The following is a 17,708-nucleotide window of genomic DNA, read 5'->3' as shown; positions in this document are numbered from 1 at the left end:
GCCGGAACCCAGTGCCTGGCACAAAGTGGGCACTCAGGGAACATTTGCCAAAAGAAAGAAAACAAGGGCGAGGAAGAAAGGTCTTGGAAGTTCTCATTTGATCAGTAAAAGTGTGGTGTTAGTGGAGTTCCCATTGCACTCAAGGTCACATGGGTTTAATTTTAGCCAGTTTTTTATGATGAAAAATTTCAAGTTCCTTTGGAGGCTCAGCCCTCCATATGCACAGAGTGTTTTTGTTCCGGATAGCTATTACCCAACAGTTGAGACCGATTTGCCTCAGATTGGTGGTTTGGCTGTGTCTAGCGTTTGCAGCCATGATTGCCTCTCCCTAATTTAGGGCATACCTAGATTTCCAGTGCATATGTTCCCCTCTTGGCAATGTAGGACATAAGCCAGGGGACTTTGCTGTCCCCAGACACTACCTCTCAACATACCGGCTCCAGAGTAAGTGATCTCTCTGGGTGCACACTCTCTCTTTTCTTCTGGGTCACTCCCATTTGTTCTCATTTCACTATTTTTGTCCCTGGTAATTGTCTGGAGGGAAATGCACCAGAGTTCAACATTTTTAGTATTATTGGATTTTACAAAGGAGAAAAGAAAGAGGGTGGTCAGCACTGACAGGAGGGCAGGAACCCAGTGCAGGCAAAAAGGGCAGCTGGATTAAGGCAAGCTTCCAGGACTGGGAAGAATCCTGACCTCTGTTAGAGGGTCACAGAATGCATCAGTGGGTGTCTTTGAATGTTCAAAAACAACCAGGCATTTAGGTGGGAAGTAATAGTTCTGCCGTGAGCAGGAGGACGCAGAGCGTACTGAAGCAAGAATCCCCGAGGTGGGAGTGAAGACATGGGTTTCAGTCTGGCCAAACCGCTGACTTCCCTCGGTCTTGGTTTCCTTCATCCCTAAAATGAAATGATTGAACTAACATGATTTCCAGCTCAAAAATTTCTGTGAAGAATTGTCATTTTCCACATTTCTGCATTATGCACCTCTAGTTGATGTTTAATCTAAAATGAGTTTTGGAGTCACATTAGTGATTTCACCTTTCTGTATTTGACAAATGTTCTCCCTAATTATCCCCCGAGGAAGGAGGAGCTGAGGAAGAAATGGCTGAGGACTCACAAGAGGTTATAACAATTGATATACATTTAAATGCTTTGTCGAGTTGTAAACAATTAGACACGGCTCAAAAGCAGTCCGTCACATGTGAAGCAGGCGATCTGGAGTCAGATCTCATTCTGCCTGTGTTTACCTGGATTCAGTGATCAACTCTTGACAGGGACCATGCCTTAGTAACAGTTAAGATTTTTGTACAGCAGAATCTAACTGGCACGTGGATAGAACATAATCTTTAACCTGAGACTCAGTATTTCCTCTTCAGAACTACTCTTTTATCACCTTTTATAGGAAAAGTCATTTTTCTTTTTTTCTCAGTCATTCTGGGAAGTGGCCTTGCCACCACAGCATTTCATGACGAAGAGAAATCCACTTAGCTGTTAGATAGTTCCTGACTATGGTGTGAAACCTCTCTTGGGCCAGATCCCTTTCTTTTCTCCACAGTGTAAAGGTATAAATAAAATGTAGCCAGTGGGGGGAGAAAGACTACAGTTCTTTGGCAGAAAGATACACAGTTTGTACCTTCAGCAAAGCTAACTATGTCCCACTGCCAAGATTCGGTCAAGATGCCGAGTTTTTTGGGTTGACTGTCCCAGTGACTTCTACATTCACCCTCCGATGAATATGCATCGTAGATCTGCTTGAAATTCCTTGGACTTCAAAAATCGGTGAAAACAATTTTAACTACAAATAAACATGTAAGTTGCATAAATGCAGAAACCCCACACATGCAGGGGCCTCCCTTTGGTGAAACGCTATATAGGCATGGATGAATCACGCTCAGATAGTTTTCAGCTGTGAGGTTCATATGAACTCTGACGCCACCAGACCTCAAGGCAAAAATAGATGCCCTTCAAAGACTTTGTAGCTTCCAAGAATTATTCATGTGGAAACCAAATGAAGATGTTGATTCTCATGAAAGAGATTTCACATCTACAATGAAAGACGCTAAGTGATCCCAGACAAACTCGAGAAAGTGTTAACTTTTTCATCTGTGATTGAAGGAATGTGATTGTAATTAGGATACATGACTTCAGCATTCTGGGGGCAGTTTTAAGCACTTTGCTTCAAGCACCCCAGTTTAGCCTTTTGAACAGCAAACTCATGTTTCAAATTACAACAAATGTCTGGATTAATGCTCTCCCTAATTGCTTCTCAGCCTCACTCCTAAATTGCACCAGGATGAGGATGTGAAGGTTTGCGTGTGGAAAGCCTCCATCTGCCTTTCTCCTTTGAGAGGTGGTTGTGAATGGGACCAGCCAGTGGGAACAGGCTGGTTGTGCTCTAAGAGCCTCTTGTTCTCTGGAGTGTGTGACTTGCTGACGGATACTAAACATTTGAAATGTAACCTTGAATAGGTCCATAGAAATTGGGACACAGAAACATGGGATTTGATGAATTGTGTTTCTCCTGAGTGTTTTGTGGAGTGGTGTTACGGTCGGAAGCGCCTCTTCAGGGTGATTGTAAGAACAAGCTTACAACTTGAACCTTGCCCTCAGAGGAACATTTGAAGATAATGTGTCTCTGCTGACACATTTTTGGTGGATTTATTAGAGTGTGCTTTTCTTCCAGTGAATCTACCTCTCCATTATTTTTTTTTTTTTCTTCATTCCAGTGAGCTATAGAAGGGTGAACTGGTTTATTTTTATTTTGCAGTTTGAGGATGAAGTTAAACTCTTTAGTAGTTTGACTAGAGCTTAAGATTTTATTTTTTAATTCATCTGAAGATTTTTATTTTGTCATATGTACTAGCCCGTCATATAAATATTTCCCTTCCATTCTTATGTTGAAACGGAAATGTCGTTTCTACTGTCTCATGGAAGTTTCTCCATTGGACAGTGCTAATCCCAGCAAAAACGGGAAGTAGTTTATCTATCAAAAATCACTCTCCTGATTTTGTTGCTGATGTTCTTCCTCTTTTCTTGTCCTGTTCTATCCATATTCAGATAATTCAGATTCATAACCGAACCTTACCAGAGCATGAGGGAGAGTGGGGCTAACAGGCCATATGGCTGAGAGTTGAGACACGTCACACGGGCAGTTGGAATGACTCAGTTGCCAGCCTACTTAAAGAACCAAACTGTGCCCATTGGCTCCGCCTCGGCCACAGGTCTCTCCCTTCTGGGCCTCACCTGTGGGGTTGCTTTTTCTGGTTCCCTGACCTCATTTTCTAACTGAACCTATCATGGCATCGAGTGTTCCTTGTGCTCTGGAAGAAGATTTTTTTTCCTTCTTGACATCACAGCTACCTCTCCAATCAGTTTAACTAGGTCCAACTGGTTTGTGGCTGGAAATCCTGGTTTCTGTCTCCCTCTCGTCACTGCAGTTCCTGGCAGAGATGGTTCCACATGTTTTTAGCCTTTTGTGTGCCATCATCTCTTCCCTAGCTCTGTCAGTTAGCTTCTCCAAGATTCAATTGCCCTCTTGCCTCCCATCCCCACTATTAGGTTTTCCTTATAGTTCTCAGTAAATACTCTTCACCTTCTCATCACCATGTTCCCGTTGTCACCAGCTCAGCAGTGTCTTAGTACTCCGTGGCTTGAAATTCCTCCTTGTTTATGAGGAGTTTATTTTGTATACAGAGGGTGCCAAAAAGTGTATACACATTTTAAGAAAGGAAAATCTGTATTAAAATTGTAATACTCCATATATACTGATAACAAAGGAAGAATATAAGTCATGTGTATACATTTTTTGGCACCCCTAGTATGTACATGCACGTGTTTACTTCATGAAACATTTATGGGGAAAAAAAAAGAAAATAAAACTTTTTTACTATTACATAAGCAGTCTATGTTACTTGTGTACAGTTAAAAAAATACAAATAAATAAGATAAAGACAAGAAAGGCATGTTCCTACCACTCAGAGGTGATCACTCGTTCTGCCACTTGACAGTCCTTCAGATTTTAAAAGGTATCTATTGTCATCCTCGCCAAATCATCTCTTCTGCACAATGCACATCCTGGTTTCCTTTCCATGTTCTTCAGAGAGCTGGTGTGAGCCCTCATCATCCGGGTCTCTGGCTGTGGACCTGTTCTTGTGAAATTTCGCTCTTCACACGATACCACTCAGCTGACTTGACCGGGTGGTGTAGAGTTGGTGGCCAAATGCAGAGTACCTATTTGGACTTTAAAAACCAAGGAAATCTCTCTAAGATGCAGGGTAATGATGGTAGAGGAGGTGGGGTTGGCACTGGTGGTGGTGAGAGGCCTTCTGTGAGTATCCTGGCCGGCTCGTAGGCTCAGGGCTGGAACCACCTGACTTGAGTAGAGGCACTACCTTTTATAAATTGTGTCTCAAAGGACAAGTCCTTAATTCCTTTGGACTCAGTTTTCTCACCTCACAGGGAATAATGACCACTCCTTCGCTACTTCACAGAACTGAGCTATGAAGTATCCTCCAGAATCCTGCCTCCCCACTCTCCATCATCTTCCTTTTCAGAATTTATAGAAACAGACTTGCACCTCTTAAGCAAGGGAGCATTGTTAAGCCCACTCTGACTTTCCCGACAGCCGTGCCACAGAGCCGAATCACAATGACTGTCTGATGGACTGAAACTCTTTAATTTTGTGGACATTTCAACCATGTTTAGCTTGCGTAGTTTTACTTATTATAGCTTATTAAAGTTTGTTTTGTTTTGTTCTGTTTTCTTAAATCCAAATAGATACTCTGCTTGTGGTATTTATTTTACTTGGACCAAAAAAAAAAGGATGGAGAGCCCAGGAAGGAATAAGGAGCTGCGTGCAGAGCCGAGACATGGAAACTTTAATTCTAAAGTCCTCTTCTGGACTCTGCCTACCAGTCCCAAAAAGTTAAACAGAGAAATATATGGACAGAGGGTGAGGCAGAGGAACACATTTTATAAGTAACCAATTTTGGCCTTAAATGCCAGTGCAGTCCCTTTCTGAGACAGGCAGGCGTACGTCGGAGTCTTCTTTTCTTTAAGCTAGAATCAGATCCAGAGCTTAGGACCAGGACAGCCTATTTGCCTCCTTTCTCCTACTCTTGCTGGTGAAGGAAGCAGAAATACAAAAATAACATGAGAACCAGAGCAAGAAAGCCCCCGAGCTTCCAATCAGAATCAGTTGAAGTCAGAGTAGCAGGAGCACTCCCTGAGCTCTTGCCTGGTCAACTACTTAAGAGGAGAGCCAGGATGGAGAAAGCCAAAAATATGGCAAGAAAGGGAGGAAGAGCCGAGCTTTCTTCCTGGCATCCCCTCCCCCAATTGCAGCCCCCTTTACCTCTGCAGCTTTGTGAATGAAATGCCTCTCGGAAAAGACAATGGAATCAGAGAGAGAGAGAGAGAGAGAGAGAGAGAGAGAGAGAGAGAGAGAGAGAGAGAGAGAGAGAGAGATATGAACTTTTCCCAAGATAGAGCAGCCCTGATTTTTCACCTCAATAAGGCTTTTGGGAGTAGAAACCCACTGTCCCTCTAGGCTATAGCTCAGTCAAGTGCACCCATCTTGACGCTGACCCACACTTGGTAAAAGGAAGAGATGTTAAGAGATCGTCCTCCCCTAGTCAGGTTTGGGAATGATTGCACAAATATCTAGTCTTGGAAAACAACAGTACATATTAGTATATTAAAGATCAGAAAAGTCCTGTGACAGAAAAAAGTGTTGCCCAGATTCTTTTGAGCATGCGTTTTGTTGGTGATTTCCTATGATCACTCAGAAGTGCTCATGGAAAACATGGTAGAGGTCACCTTCAACTCACTGATTTATTCTGTGATGAGAGTTCACAAGGTAAATGAGAGCATGGACCCATCTTTCTATGTTCTCAGTTAATATTTATCTCAACCTTTTCTATATCCATTCCCTGGAACACTTGTTTCAATTCCATAGTTTTAACTACCATATAAATATAACTCTTCTCAAGTCTGTTATTTTCAGCACTGACCCCATCCAATAGCACCACACTCACATTTCCGTTGGCGTTCTCACTAGCCCTTCTACCTGGGTGTCAGGCACACGCCTGGAATTCACCATGCCCAAATCAAAATGCAACATCAACTCCTCCAGACTGGCTTCTCTTCTTGCTTCTCCTTTTGTTAGTAGCACCACCAATCTCCATTGACCAAGCTGGGAACCTCAGCAGATTCCCAGACCTTTTCATCTCTTTTACTTGGGAGACTATACTCCTATTTAAAAATTACATACATATAATAAGTACACAGAATAAAAAGATGTTCCTTTTTTAAATTTATTTTTATTGGGGAATATTGGGGGACAGCCCATCAGCTCCAAGTTGTTGTCCTTCAATCTCGTTGTGGAGGGTGCAGCTCAGCTCCAAGTCCAGTCACCATTTTCGATCTTAGTTGCAGGGGGCACAGCCCACCATCCCATGTGGGAATTGAACCAGCAACCTTGTTGTTAAGAGCTTGCGCTGTAACCACCTGAGCCATCCAGCTGCCCCTTCGCGGCTCAGTGGCAGCTCATTGTCTTCAATCTAGTTGTGGAGGGCGCAGTTCACTGGCCCATGTGGGAATCGAACCGGCAACCCTGCTGTTCAGAGCTTGCGCTCTAACCAACTGAGCCATCCGGCCGCACCTAGAATAAAAATTTTTAATGTATTTTATCTCTAAGACTCTTCTGTCTGCTCCCATAGACATAGGCCAGACTTTCATTTTTCCTTTGGACTGTTGCAATAGTTTCAGGTATATTATGGGTTAAGTAGAATTTTTGCAGGGAAAGGGGATTTGGCATGGGAATCGTTCCTATATCTGTGTGTGAAAATAAAATCTTAAATTACAGATATGCTTGGGAAAATATTGTGATTATGACATTAATATTAATGAATGGGGTGGGGTTTCAAGACTAGTGTTTGAGAAAAGAATAAATGCTCCAATACTAACCAGTCAGTATCCCTTCTTTTCTGTGGAATTCTGGGGTTATCTAAACACATGAATGGAAATGACAATGGGAAATCAGCGTACCATTTTATTATTAAAGCCTAGATGAGGTCACTAAGTACAATTTGTTTTTTCATTCATATAGTTCCTTAGGATAACAATTGTGGACAGTTACTGTACAAAATAACAGTTTCAAGTAATTGGCTATACTAGTTTGACTTTTGGAAATGTGAGTTTCTTTAATAATTCCATCAGCATCACTAAATAAACTATATTTAAAGTCCTTTTTCACATAAGCTCATTTAATCTGAAGAAAGTGGTATTGTCTCACTTTTCAAACGGGGCACATTGAGTCCCAGAGTAGCTGATTTTCTCAGCATAGCTAGTTTATAGCTTGATCTAGACTTTGGATTCCAAGCCCTGATGACTCCTCTACCATCATCTGGCTCCCAAAACCCAGTGGACGGTTATGTTCCGTGGATGAGGGATGGGCTCCCCAAGCCTTTGTTGTGTGAGGAACTGACATGGGGTCACCATCAGCAGGTAGAGCCAGAAAGACCTTCCAGGTGAGGCATCCAGCCTGTAACATAACCGAGAACCACAAGTAAGCCCACCTGCCCAGCCAGGTGAAGTCATGTAAACTTATTTTGAACAGGGGCGGTGGCAAGGAGTGTGCCCTATTTACTGACACAGTAAATAGGTTGCAAAACCTTCTCAATACATTTTACAGTCTAGAACGAATTGTTCACGGAGCTGGCTTTGTTCTCATGCAGCAGATGTAGTCCTGATTTATAGCATCATAAAGAAACAACAGTGAAGACTGCCTCAAGACTCTTGGCAGGCGAATACAGACAAAGCTCTCTCGTGTCCTTTTGAAGAATCCCAGGGGTGGAGACCCGCAGGCTTCGGTCAATGTATAATGGGAAGATCAGGAAATTCTTTTCCCATTTCCAACCATAGAATCTTACTGATTCGATTTAAATAGCATTTCCTCTTGTTTGTTTTATTCTGAGCATGAAGAACTAGTCGCCCACCATTCTTTGAATAAAACCATTTCAAATTGCGTGAAGGAGAATGTGATCCAATCATTCCTCATTCTTTCCTTCAGGCTAAAATATCAAAATTGCTTTAACCTCCTTCAGAGCGTCTATTTTTCACCCTTTGAATTGTTTTTATTTCTCTTCGTAGGATTCTGTTCACTTCCTCCATTGCATTGCCTTTTGAAAGTGACAGGGTCAGAAATGGACACAAGTCTAACGTGGCGTGACCAATGCAGAGCATTAGTAAATAGATTGCTTCCCAGATTTTGAGTGTCTTACCTGCCGTGGCCCAGAAACAGTGAGCTCTTGTAGTCATCAGTTCTATAAAAAAAAAAAGGGGGGGGGGGAGAAGGAAAGATCCATATCCTGTTCCAAAGATGACTACAGTAGGGAAAAAAAGACGCCTTGATGGCCTCACCCAGCCTGGCTAGGCTACGGGAGAAAAATATGCTCGCTTTGGGGCTTGAGAAGTGTTTGTGTACCTTTGTGCTGGGGGACTGTGTATTGCCGTGGATTAGAGGTACTGACCCTGCACTTGAGAAGAAAGCAGTATATGCCCTTGGACCCAAATGGGAAGTGAACCATGAAGTACGCAGTGTGGGTGCACTGAAATTGAGGCATACAGGCAAAACTTTTCCTGCAAAGTGCTTCTAAAACTGTGAAAAAGAAGAAACCACTGTGGGATTTTTCAGGAATAAATTGAATCTGTGTGGTCCTTTAAAAGTTTTGAAACCCACCAGTTGAGACTGTAAAATGGTGAAGCCGCTTTGCAACACCGATGGGCAGTTCCTCAAAATGTTAAGTAGTTACCATGTGACTTAGCAGTCCTGCTCCTAGGTAGCCAAGAGAATCAAAAACGTATATTCACCCAAAAACTTGTACATGAATGTTTAAGGCAGTGTGGTTCACAATAGCCAAAGAGTGGAAACAACCCAAATGTTCATCCGCTGATGATTGAACAATCAGAATGTGGTACATCCATACAGTGGAATATCCATTCAGCCGTAAAAAGGAATGAAGAAGTACTGATGTATAGACTACAGCCAGGAGGAACCTTGAAAACATTATGTTAAGTGGAAGAAACCAGGCTCAAAAGGCCACATATTACATGATCTCATTTATATGAAATGTCCATAACAGGCAAATCCATAGAGACAGAAAGTAGATTAGTGGTGGCCAGGGGCTCGAGGGGAGCGGGGGATGGAAAGTGACTGCTAATGGGCACGGGGTGTCTTTTAGAGGTGATGAAAATGTTCTGGAACTAGACAGTGTGATGGTTGAAAAAACTTGTGAATATAGTAAAAACCACTGAATCATACAGTTTAAAAGGGTGAATTTTATGGAACGTGGATTATATTTTTAGAAGCTAATAGAACAAACAACTCCACTGTTCATTTATAGATGGCTCCCCTGTCTGTTTTGTTTTGTTTTGTTGTTTAGAGATAATCCCCTCAAAAAGTTTTCTTTAATGACCGTGAGGTTTTTAGGCTTTTACCTGGTCTGGAAAATATTGTAGTGTTACATTGGGTCTCAGGAATGTTGCTGGTGTACCAAGGTGTTTGTAGAAAGTGGCTGAGTTATGACATTGAGAAATTATTCTGGGTGGTGTGAATACAGTCTCGGTTGGTTGTGAGGAAAACAAGGAATATCTGACTCAGTTATTGCTCTGCAAGTGGTCATTTGTTTTTGCTGCTACTTAAAGATGGGACTTTTTTCCCCATCCATTTTTGTGTGTGTGTGATTATTTTTGCTGAGAAACTTAATTGCGTATTTGAGGTCCTGTTAAATGAATCATCGTATTTGCAAACTTTTTCTTTAGTATCCATTCTGAAAGTGGAATGACTAGAAGAAACACACCCAAACTAATTCCAGGCTCGTGGGATTATTTTTTCCCTTCAGCTATTTTTTGACACGTCTAATTAGCATCGACAGCCTGGCTGTCCTCTCACGGTGGCAACCCCACCTTGCTCCATCAGCTGCCCTGCTTCCTTTTCCAATACCTTTGAAGGAGACAGACGCTTCTGCTCTATCCAAACGGAATTCATATGATGCTTTTTGACAAAAGGGATGCCTCCTCCCTATACTTTAGAATTGACATACTCTCTGTCAAAAAGGGTTTTCTGAATGGTTTCTCTTTGTCACCTTGTACCAGATTTTCTCCTCCATTCTGGAAATGTGCAGTTTAATGTTGCGTTTCAAATCACTTTCAGCTGAGAAAGTGTGTAATGGAATCAGGGCATCCCATGAATACTCTTTAACAGTGTCAGAGATGGCTTTTGTTTGCAGCTCTGTGTTCCAAGGGGATCGGTGACAACAGTGAAATTACATTGAGGGGCTTGCTCGATAATGGGCTCCTTGTCCTTCGTGATTTATGAGATGCACCAAGGGTGACTTCTCCCATCCTAGCACCTCTGTATTGCTTTACATTTATTAGAATCTAAATTGTGGAGATTGCCACCTCCTGAGAAGAAAAGTAGTAACTGTAGTATTTACCCTACCCCATGTACGTCAGGCTTATTTTCAGAATCATTTGAATTTAGACCAGAAAGGTGCCTGAGAAATGGTCCGGTCCTACCCCTTCCTTTTATAGGCAAGGACACCAAGGCCCAGAGCTAAAGATTTACGTAAAGTGGGGCCTGGCACCTACAAATTTTGATTCCCAGGCCGCTGTCACTCCCACAACACTACACGGCTTCGCTACCACCGATTGTGCATATGGCCGTGAATCCCTCCAATGTCATGGGCTTTCTGAGCTGGGAAAGGAATTGACAATGAGCCATTGCCCCACAGTCTTTGTCTCTTAGTGCTTTGGGACTCCCGTTATAACCTCCTGGGTAAACTGTCTGACCTTCCAATATGCAGAAAGGGTAGATACTACAGAACCTTCCTCCTTTCTTTTTCTCTTGATCAGTTAACATTTTGGGGAACATTTTGGGGAACAAAATGTAGGTCTTTTGACTCCAGATTGTGACATTGGAGGATATAAGTATCAGGATTTTCTAGGAACCGTTTTCTGAACTCAAAATTCTCATCAGTTAGGAATAAATTGCCTTTATCTTCTCCTGAGGCGAATATTTGGAGGGAAGCAGAGAGAAGATTTAAAAAACTGTTTAAATGTTTGTTTTACCTCCTCTTCTCCCATCCTTGCAGTTGACTCATAAGAACACATTAAACCTCATCATTCACCATATTAAAAAATAATGCCCCGTCTATTACACTGGACAAGACATTAAAGCATGTACATTTCAGTTACTGTCTCTGTGACTGAAAGGCTAGCTTTCACTTTGGGGCATACGCTTAGGAACCACCTCCTCTGTCTGGTAAGGAATACCAGGTGGGAGGGGGTTGCCAATTGATTATATTGCCCCAACAACTGCTAGTAACTTCCTCTCTTAATCTCTGGCCGAACTCTGAGTAGGTAACAGAATGTCATCCAATTTCTGACCAGAGTCATAGCCACAGGTTCAGTCCTGAGGCCCTAAAAGAAAGGTCAGCGCAGGGTCTAATTCTCCTTGATTCTCATGGCTGCCACAGCTTGCTTTCTTTCTTTTCTTTTTTTAAATTGTCCATAGGAAAAACATTTCATAAAATAATGAAGTAGATGATACGACGATGCACGCGAGGACCCTATGATGATAGAATGTAGGGTTAAAGGCATGTCACTGCTTTATTGGTTGTTTAGTACAAGATTTGTCAGCCTTCACATGTACTCTGTTCCCTTGGAAACCCCTTCCCTCTCACTGCCCTGCTCCAGATTGGGGACTAGCACTCTGACAAATTGACCCCAAGATCAGAGGATGAAAGAGACAGATCAAAAGGAAGCCAGGAATCACATAGGAGAGGCATCATGATTTAGGGGCTTGAATGTTTGGCAGCCAGCCATGCTGTCTTCTTCGATCCGTGGATGTCTCATAAAGGAAGAACTTGGTAGTTCCTACAGAAGTAAAGAATGTTCTGTACGCAGATGGATTTGGATATAATGATCTACTTAAGAAAATAATTAGCTAGGGTCACCCCAGGAGTGAATGTTGGAATTGAATGCTGATACGTTGCTGTATGTGAATTTGAAACCGAGAAACAGAGGAAACATAGTGGTGGCTGCTGCCTTTGCTGCCTTCTCGGTCTCCTGCCCACTAAGGTCAAGGGCCCTGCCTAGTTTTCTTTCGAGTCATTTTTCAGTGGTTACTCAGCCAGAACAATATCTTTTGACGTCCATTATTTTTTTGTAAAACCAATGAAAAGGCATTATGGATTTTTGAGGGCTCAGACTATAGAGTTAGACAATTACAGATAGTAATGTTACTAAGAAAAGTTCTTTTTGGCGCTTCACTCTGGATACCTATGTTTATCTGCCCAAGTCAAGCTCACTCTTCAATCATTTAGTCACTTAACCATCAGCAGTTATTGTGTGTCTGCCACAGATCAGGCTCTCAGCTCTGGAGATTCAGAGACCATGACTTAGCTCTGTCCAGAACAGATCCTTGGGGAGTTGAAGCCAGCGTGGAAGCCAGCCATCGCAGTGAGCACTGGTAGGGGCTGCGGTACAGCTGGTGATACGACCCCATGGGGTGGGTCACAGAGAAGGGCTTCGAAGGTAAACCAGGAAGGCTTCTCCTGGTCGAATGCTCAGAGAGGAATAGGTTGGCCAGAAGAAGGGAGAGGTAGAAGTGTAAGGAGTAGCAAGAGTGAGGCGAAAGCCAGAAATATAGACAAAAGCCAGCTAATGAAAGAAACTGGAAATTCTGGGAAGCTAGCAAGGGGCTTTAGATGGGGGACATGACATGATGAGAGTAATGCTTCAAAATCAGCTTGGTGACCATGTGGCTCATACCCAGAGGAGGGTGGAACTGGGAGCAGGGAGAGCGGGAGAGAGCTCCTGCGTCATGTAGACACGTTCTCATGGGGACCTGAACCAAAGCCGTCAGTACGAATCAAGGAAAGGGACAGATTCGCATGCTGTTGAGAAGGTAAAACCGACAGGACTTGGTGCCTATTGGGAGAGATGTGAGAAGTCTGAAATGGCTGCCCGGTCTGGGAAGGGTGACTAGGCGAAAAGTAAAGCAGTGTTGTCCTCTGAAATAGGGAATGTTGGAAAGACAGATTTTGGGGTGTAGGAATAGGATCTTTAAGTTTGAAACATGCTATGTAAGTCTGAGATGCCGTTGAATTTCCAAGTGGAGATATCTGTTGGCAGGTGGCTGTTTCTAGGCTGGAGCACAGCAGAGATGGGTGGGCTAGAAAGGCTATTTGGAATCATTATCCTATGTAGCTGTTGAAGCCATTTATGCATACAGGAAATATTAAGGGCACACAGTCAGAGCCAGCTCCACGGGTGTGTGACCTGTGTAGTCGCGCAGCCGCAGTCTCAGAAGCGCCCCACATTTGGTTTAATGCTCAGCGGTCAGCATCTTAAAATTCACATTGATAAGAGAACCTGCATTTTTTTTTTAATTTTATTAAATTTATTGGGGTGACAATTGTTAGTAAAATTACATAGATTTCAGGTGTACAATTCTGTATTACATCATCTATAAATCCCATTGTGTAGAACCTGCATTTTTATTTTGTGCTGGACCCTGGAAATTATGTAGCCAGTCCTGCTTTGTGTAATAGTCTGGCCCTGTGTACAGCAGTGGGGCTGCAGGGTTGAGCAACACAAACACAGTTCTTGCCCTAGGAGCTCATTGGCTAGCATGGAAGGCAGACAATGAAGTCACCAAGGACAAAATGTGATGGTTCTATATTAGGAGAATTACCAGGCTAAGGGAGCATGTAAGAGAGACCTCTCAACCTAATCTTAGGGGTTAAGGAATTGGGAAATAACGTTGCCCAGGGAGAGGTGGTAGAGACAAAATGGTAGCCCACAATACCAAAGGAGGCTTAGGGAAGTCTGAGAGGGAGTGTCCTGGGAGGTAGGAGGGAAACCCAGAGAACGAGTATCCTAGAAACCAGGGTTGGGAGAGCCTGTCAGATGCTGCCAGGGAGACTGGGAATGAGGTCATGCCCAGTGGATGTAGCAACAAACAGGCCATTTGGTGACTTGTGAAAGCAACTGGGTAGAGAGGGGCAAGAATGAATTCATCTCTGAGGGATCAATGGGGGGTGAGGAAGTAGAGACCCTGAATGTAGATTATTATTTATAAATCTTGGCTTAGAAGGAAAGTAAAGATAATAGACTTCGAAGGTGGTTTTTGGATTAGGAAAGTGTCATTTGTTTGGTTTTGGTATTGTTTTGTATGATTTTAAACACAAATTACTTTGGTCATGGTTTTGAACTAAGGGCAGAGAGCCAGTGGAGAGAACGGTTAGGACTACAGTGAGAATAACTGATATAGGGAAGACTATGAGGAGGGAAGTGATGGATGGCCTCGCTCTGGGCAGGAAGAGAAGAAAGGATAGCGGAGGGAGCAGGTGCATTGTTAGGTGAAGGCCCCTTTCGGCTCTGTGAAGTCGACCCTACTTCAGTTGCATAAGTGAACCTCGGTTGTTTCTCAGTCTACTCTCTCCTTGCCTCAAATTCAAGAAAAAGCTTTTCCTAAATTGTCTCATCTGTTCTTTTATTCAACAAATATTCGTTGGGTTCTTGCTAGGTGACAGCCACAGTGCCAAGCATTTGGAATAGAAGAGTGGACAAACTGACTTCCTGACACGTAGGTCCTGGAGGAGAATCTTCCATAGCCCGATTGGGCATGTTGGCTCCTCCCTGGAGGCCCACGCTGAATGACACCCACCCCTCCTCCTCCTGGGTGCCTGACACTCCGATCTCTATCTTCCCCACCTTCTTCCTTTTACTCATCGTCTTTTACTTCCCTCCTGGATATCCACCTTTCCTAGTTTGAGCCTGGGAGCTGGAATTCCGGGGCCATGTGGAAAAAGGGAAGAAACAGCGTTAAGACTAGCTTTAAGCAAAATTTTGAAACGGAAGGTTGCCTTTGAAATTTATTACATAATGGCTTTTGTCCCCTAGGTTCTCAGGGCCCTTCTTGCTACCTTAAGATCAGTGTCTAACCTAGACCTTCCTTTCAAGTTTCTCCATCCTGTATCAAAACCCCTCCCTACTCCCTTATTGTAGTTATTCTCGGCTAATTAGGACAAAGACCATTTGAATTAACTCACACTGATTTGTGAATGGTGGACATCAGCTTTCTTGGGAGGCAGGGCTGCGATTGCATTTTACAAGTGGCTCTGGGTTTATAAGAAGGAATCTTTAATTTGTGCTATTTTCAGTGGCATGATAAAAGAAATGATACAAATATTAAAGCAGGAGGCATTCTTTTTGCAGAGTCGGTTCCCCTAGATGTTTCCATTTTCTCACAGCTTCTGCTGTTTTTGTCCTAGACCGAAGACTCTTTAAAGACCCCAAGATTTGTGTTGTCATCGCTTCCCTTGCCTGTCCCTCCCCACCAGTTTCTATGACAGCAGCAACTGGGCACAGGTGGTGCGGGACCAGGGGAGGGGTCGTGACAGCTGCAGCCATTTATAGGAATTGTTCCTAAGTCAGGGACTGCCTCTGCAGTGGGAGGGAGGGATGCCAGGGGCTTTTTGGCACAAAGAAGACAGCCTCCCCTAGAGTCAACGAGGCATCTCTCAGAGCTGAGCTCGTCAATTCCCGTTTGTGGGTCTTCACAGAGAAGTGAGTCAGGTCTCAGGTCTCTGGCTCTCTGGTACCAGGGAGCATCTGGGTTTGGATAGAATGCAATTCCCCAAGCCACTTCCATTTGTCTTAGAAATGGCAACCTTCCACCGCAACCGCTCGATAGCTGGAAAGTGGCTGTCAGGAACCACTTGGGAACAAGAAGGTCTAAGAACAGGGGGCCCCATCAGGAATAGGCCTCAGAAAGGCTGCTCCACGGTTATTGATTCTGCAGCCTCTCCTTTAGACATCTGCTTTAGGGAACTCTGTTCTTTCAGAAATCCTTGAGTCGGCAGTAGCACATTTTGGGGAATGTGTGAATTTCCTGAGCTTTAAGATGAGGTGAGAGTGGTTTTTCTGTACTCAGGATGTTACCCTAGAAACTCAGGAGCCTCAGTCAGGCATTCTCCGATTTTGCTGAGCCCAGGAATCACCAAGGGAATGTTATTATCATGTAGATTCTGATATAGTACGTCCAGGGTGGCACCTGAGAGCGCATTTCTAATGAGCTCCCGGGTGAGGCCGGGGCTCCTGACCCACAGAACCTTTGGGGAGCAAGGATCTGGAGGTGTACTGTCGACTACGGTGAACACTGGCCACTTGTGAAGGCTTAAACGTAGAGCTAAATGAATTAAAATTAAATAAGATAAAAAACCCTGTGTCTTGGCTGCACTGATCACGAGTCACTTGCTCACTACGCACATGTGATTGCACAGATGCACACATGATCACAGAAGGTTCTGGTGGGGAGCCCCAGTCTAGCAAGAGCCTCGGTTTCATGCCTCATGTATTCTTCCCTTTATTCATCGAGCTTCTATAAAGTGCCAAGTGGTATGCTTGCTGCTGGGCGTTAAGGCACAGTTCCAGCAAGCAGGAAAACGACATGTACGCTCCCTAGGGTGGGATGTTCTTAAAGGGCAGATACCTACGATGGGGTGAGGGATCCAGAGTTGGTAACCATGAACTTGGCCATGCAGGTTAGAGGAGAAAGTATCCTCTGGGCATTTCATGTGTGTTTTGAACCAGCTGTGGAGTTAACACAGAATCGGGGCACCTGTGAGATTGGCTGCTGACAATGCGTTTTCACCGTTTCAGGGCCATAATCATCAGAAATGGAGAAATCATCCCCATGTCTTCAGAATTCACCCCCGAGACTGAACGCCAGCGACTTCAGTACCTGGTAAGAGTCATGTAGGTTTGGCAGAGCGCTGCAGTGTCGGGGACGGCGTCGGAGCTGTTTTGGAGGAACATGTTGGTATTGACATGGGAACAGGCCCACAGCAGTCAAACGACATATGGCAGTAACTCTCCCCCACATATACACACCTTCTGGATCACACCTCCTGGCTCTGTGTGCGACGACACACTCCACCTCCATGAATTGATTACTGTGTCTGGTTTTCTCCCATCTGTGACCAGCAGAAGACACGGCACGCTCTGTTTCCTTTAATGGTTTGGTATATACAAAAATGAAAGGTGGTGTTGAAGAACGCAGATACCTTCCTTGGCCTGCTACTCACTTTCATTTAAACAGGGGCTCAGTCTGAATCACGTCGTGAGAAGGATGGCAGCCCCGAGATCCTGCTGACACACCACTTACTTCGTGCTCAGATATGAAGTCTCAAGGGCTTTGGAGGAGAGATGCAGGTGTCAGAAAATCTGCTTCTACCCTGAAAATAAATTCTCCATGTAGATAGATCACTCTCTTTAGGGTGAAATTATGACAGGGCTGTAGAGGGGCTGTGTGGTTTTTCAGATCTTAAGAATTTGTGCTTCACTCAAAGATTTGAGTTTTCTGGAAAACAGAATAAACTTTCTTCCCTGCTCTCAAATGGCAGGCGTAGGGCATTAGGCTTGGAATCTCAGTTCAGTGACTTTGGCATCGTCCTAGATTGCTTTTGGTGGGGAATCTTAGGGAGAAAACTGTGTGAATAGTTGTTTTCTGGATGAAACACTTTCTTGCCAACTGGCTTTCTCTTTAGACAACACAGTGAAAGCAGTGACCCTCTCTCTGCTCTTAGGAAAGAATTGATCCAGTCTGCACAAAAAGGAATTTATTCATGTCTCTGA

The 17,708-nt window shown here is 43.7% G+C and overlaps 1 protein-coding gene across 1 annotated transcript in view; it reads left to right on the top strand.

The window, feature by feature from the left end:
- The window catches only part of PPM1H (protein phosphatase, Mg2+/Mn2+ dependent 1H), a 237,844-nt gene that overhangs the window by 138,406 nt on the left and 81,730 nt on the right, over positions 1–17,708 (top strand). Inside the window, exon 5 of the mRNA XM_019732426.3 lies at positions 16,734–16,818. Coding sequence (XP_019587985.1) covers positions 16,734–16,818 — 85 coding nt within the window. The remainder of the gene's footprint in view (positions 1–16,733; positions 16,819–17,708) is intronic.

Source organism: Rhinolophus sinicus, chromosome 1 (assembly GCF_057876585.1).
Source record: "Rhinolophus sinicus isolate RSI-liver-muscle chromosome 1, RSI-T2T, whole genome shotgun sequence".
NCBI classification, from domain to species: domain Eukaryota; kingdom Metazoa; phylum Chordata; class Mammalia; order Chiroptera; family Rhinolophidae; genus Rhinolophus; species Rhinolophus sinicus.
Note: the sequence above shows the minus strand (reverse complement) of the source record. Positions and strands in the feature narration are given on the sequence as shown.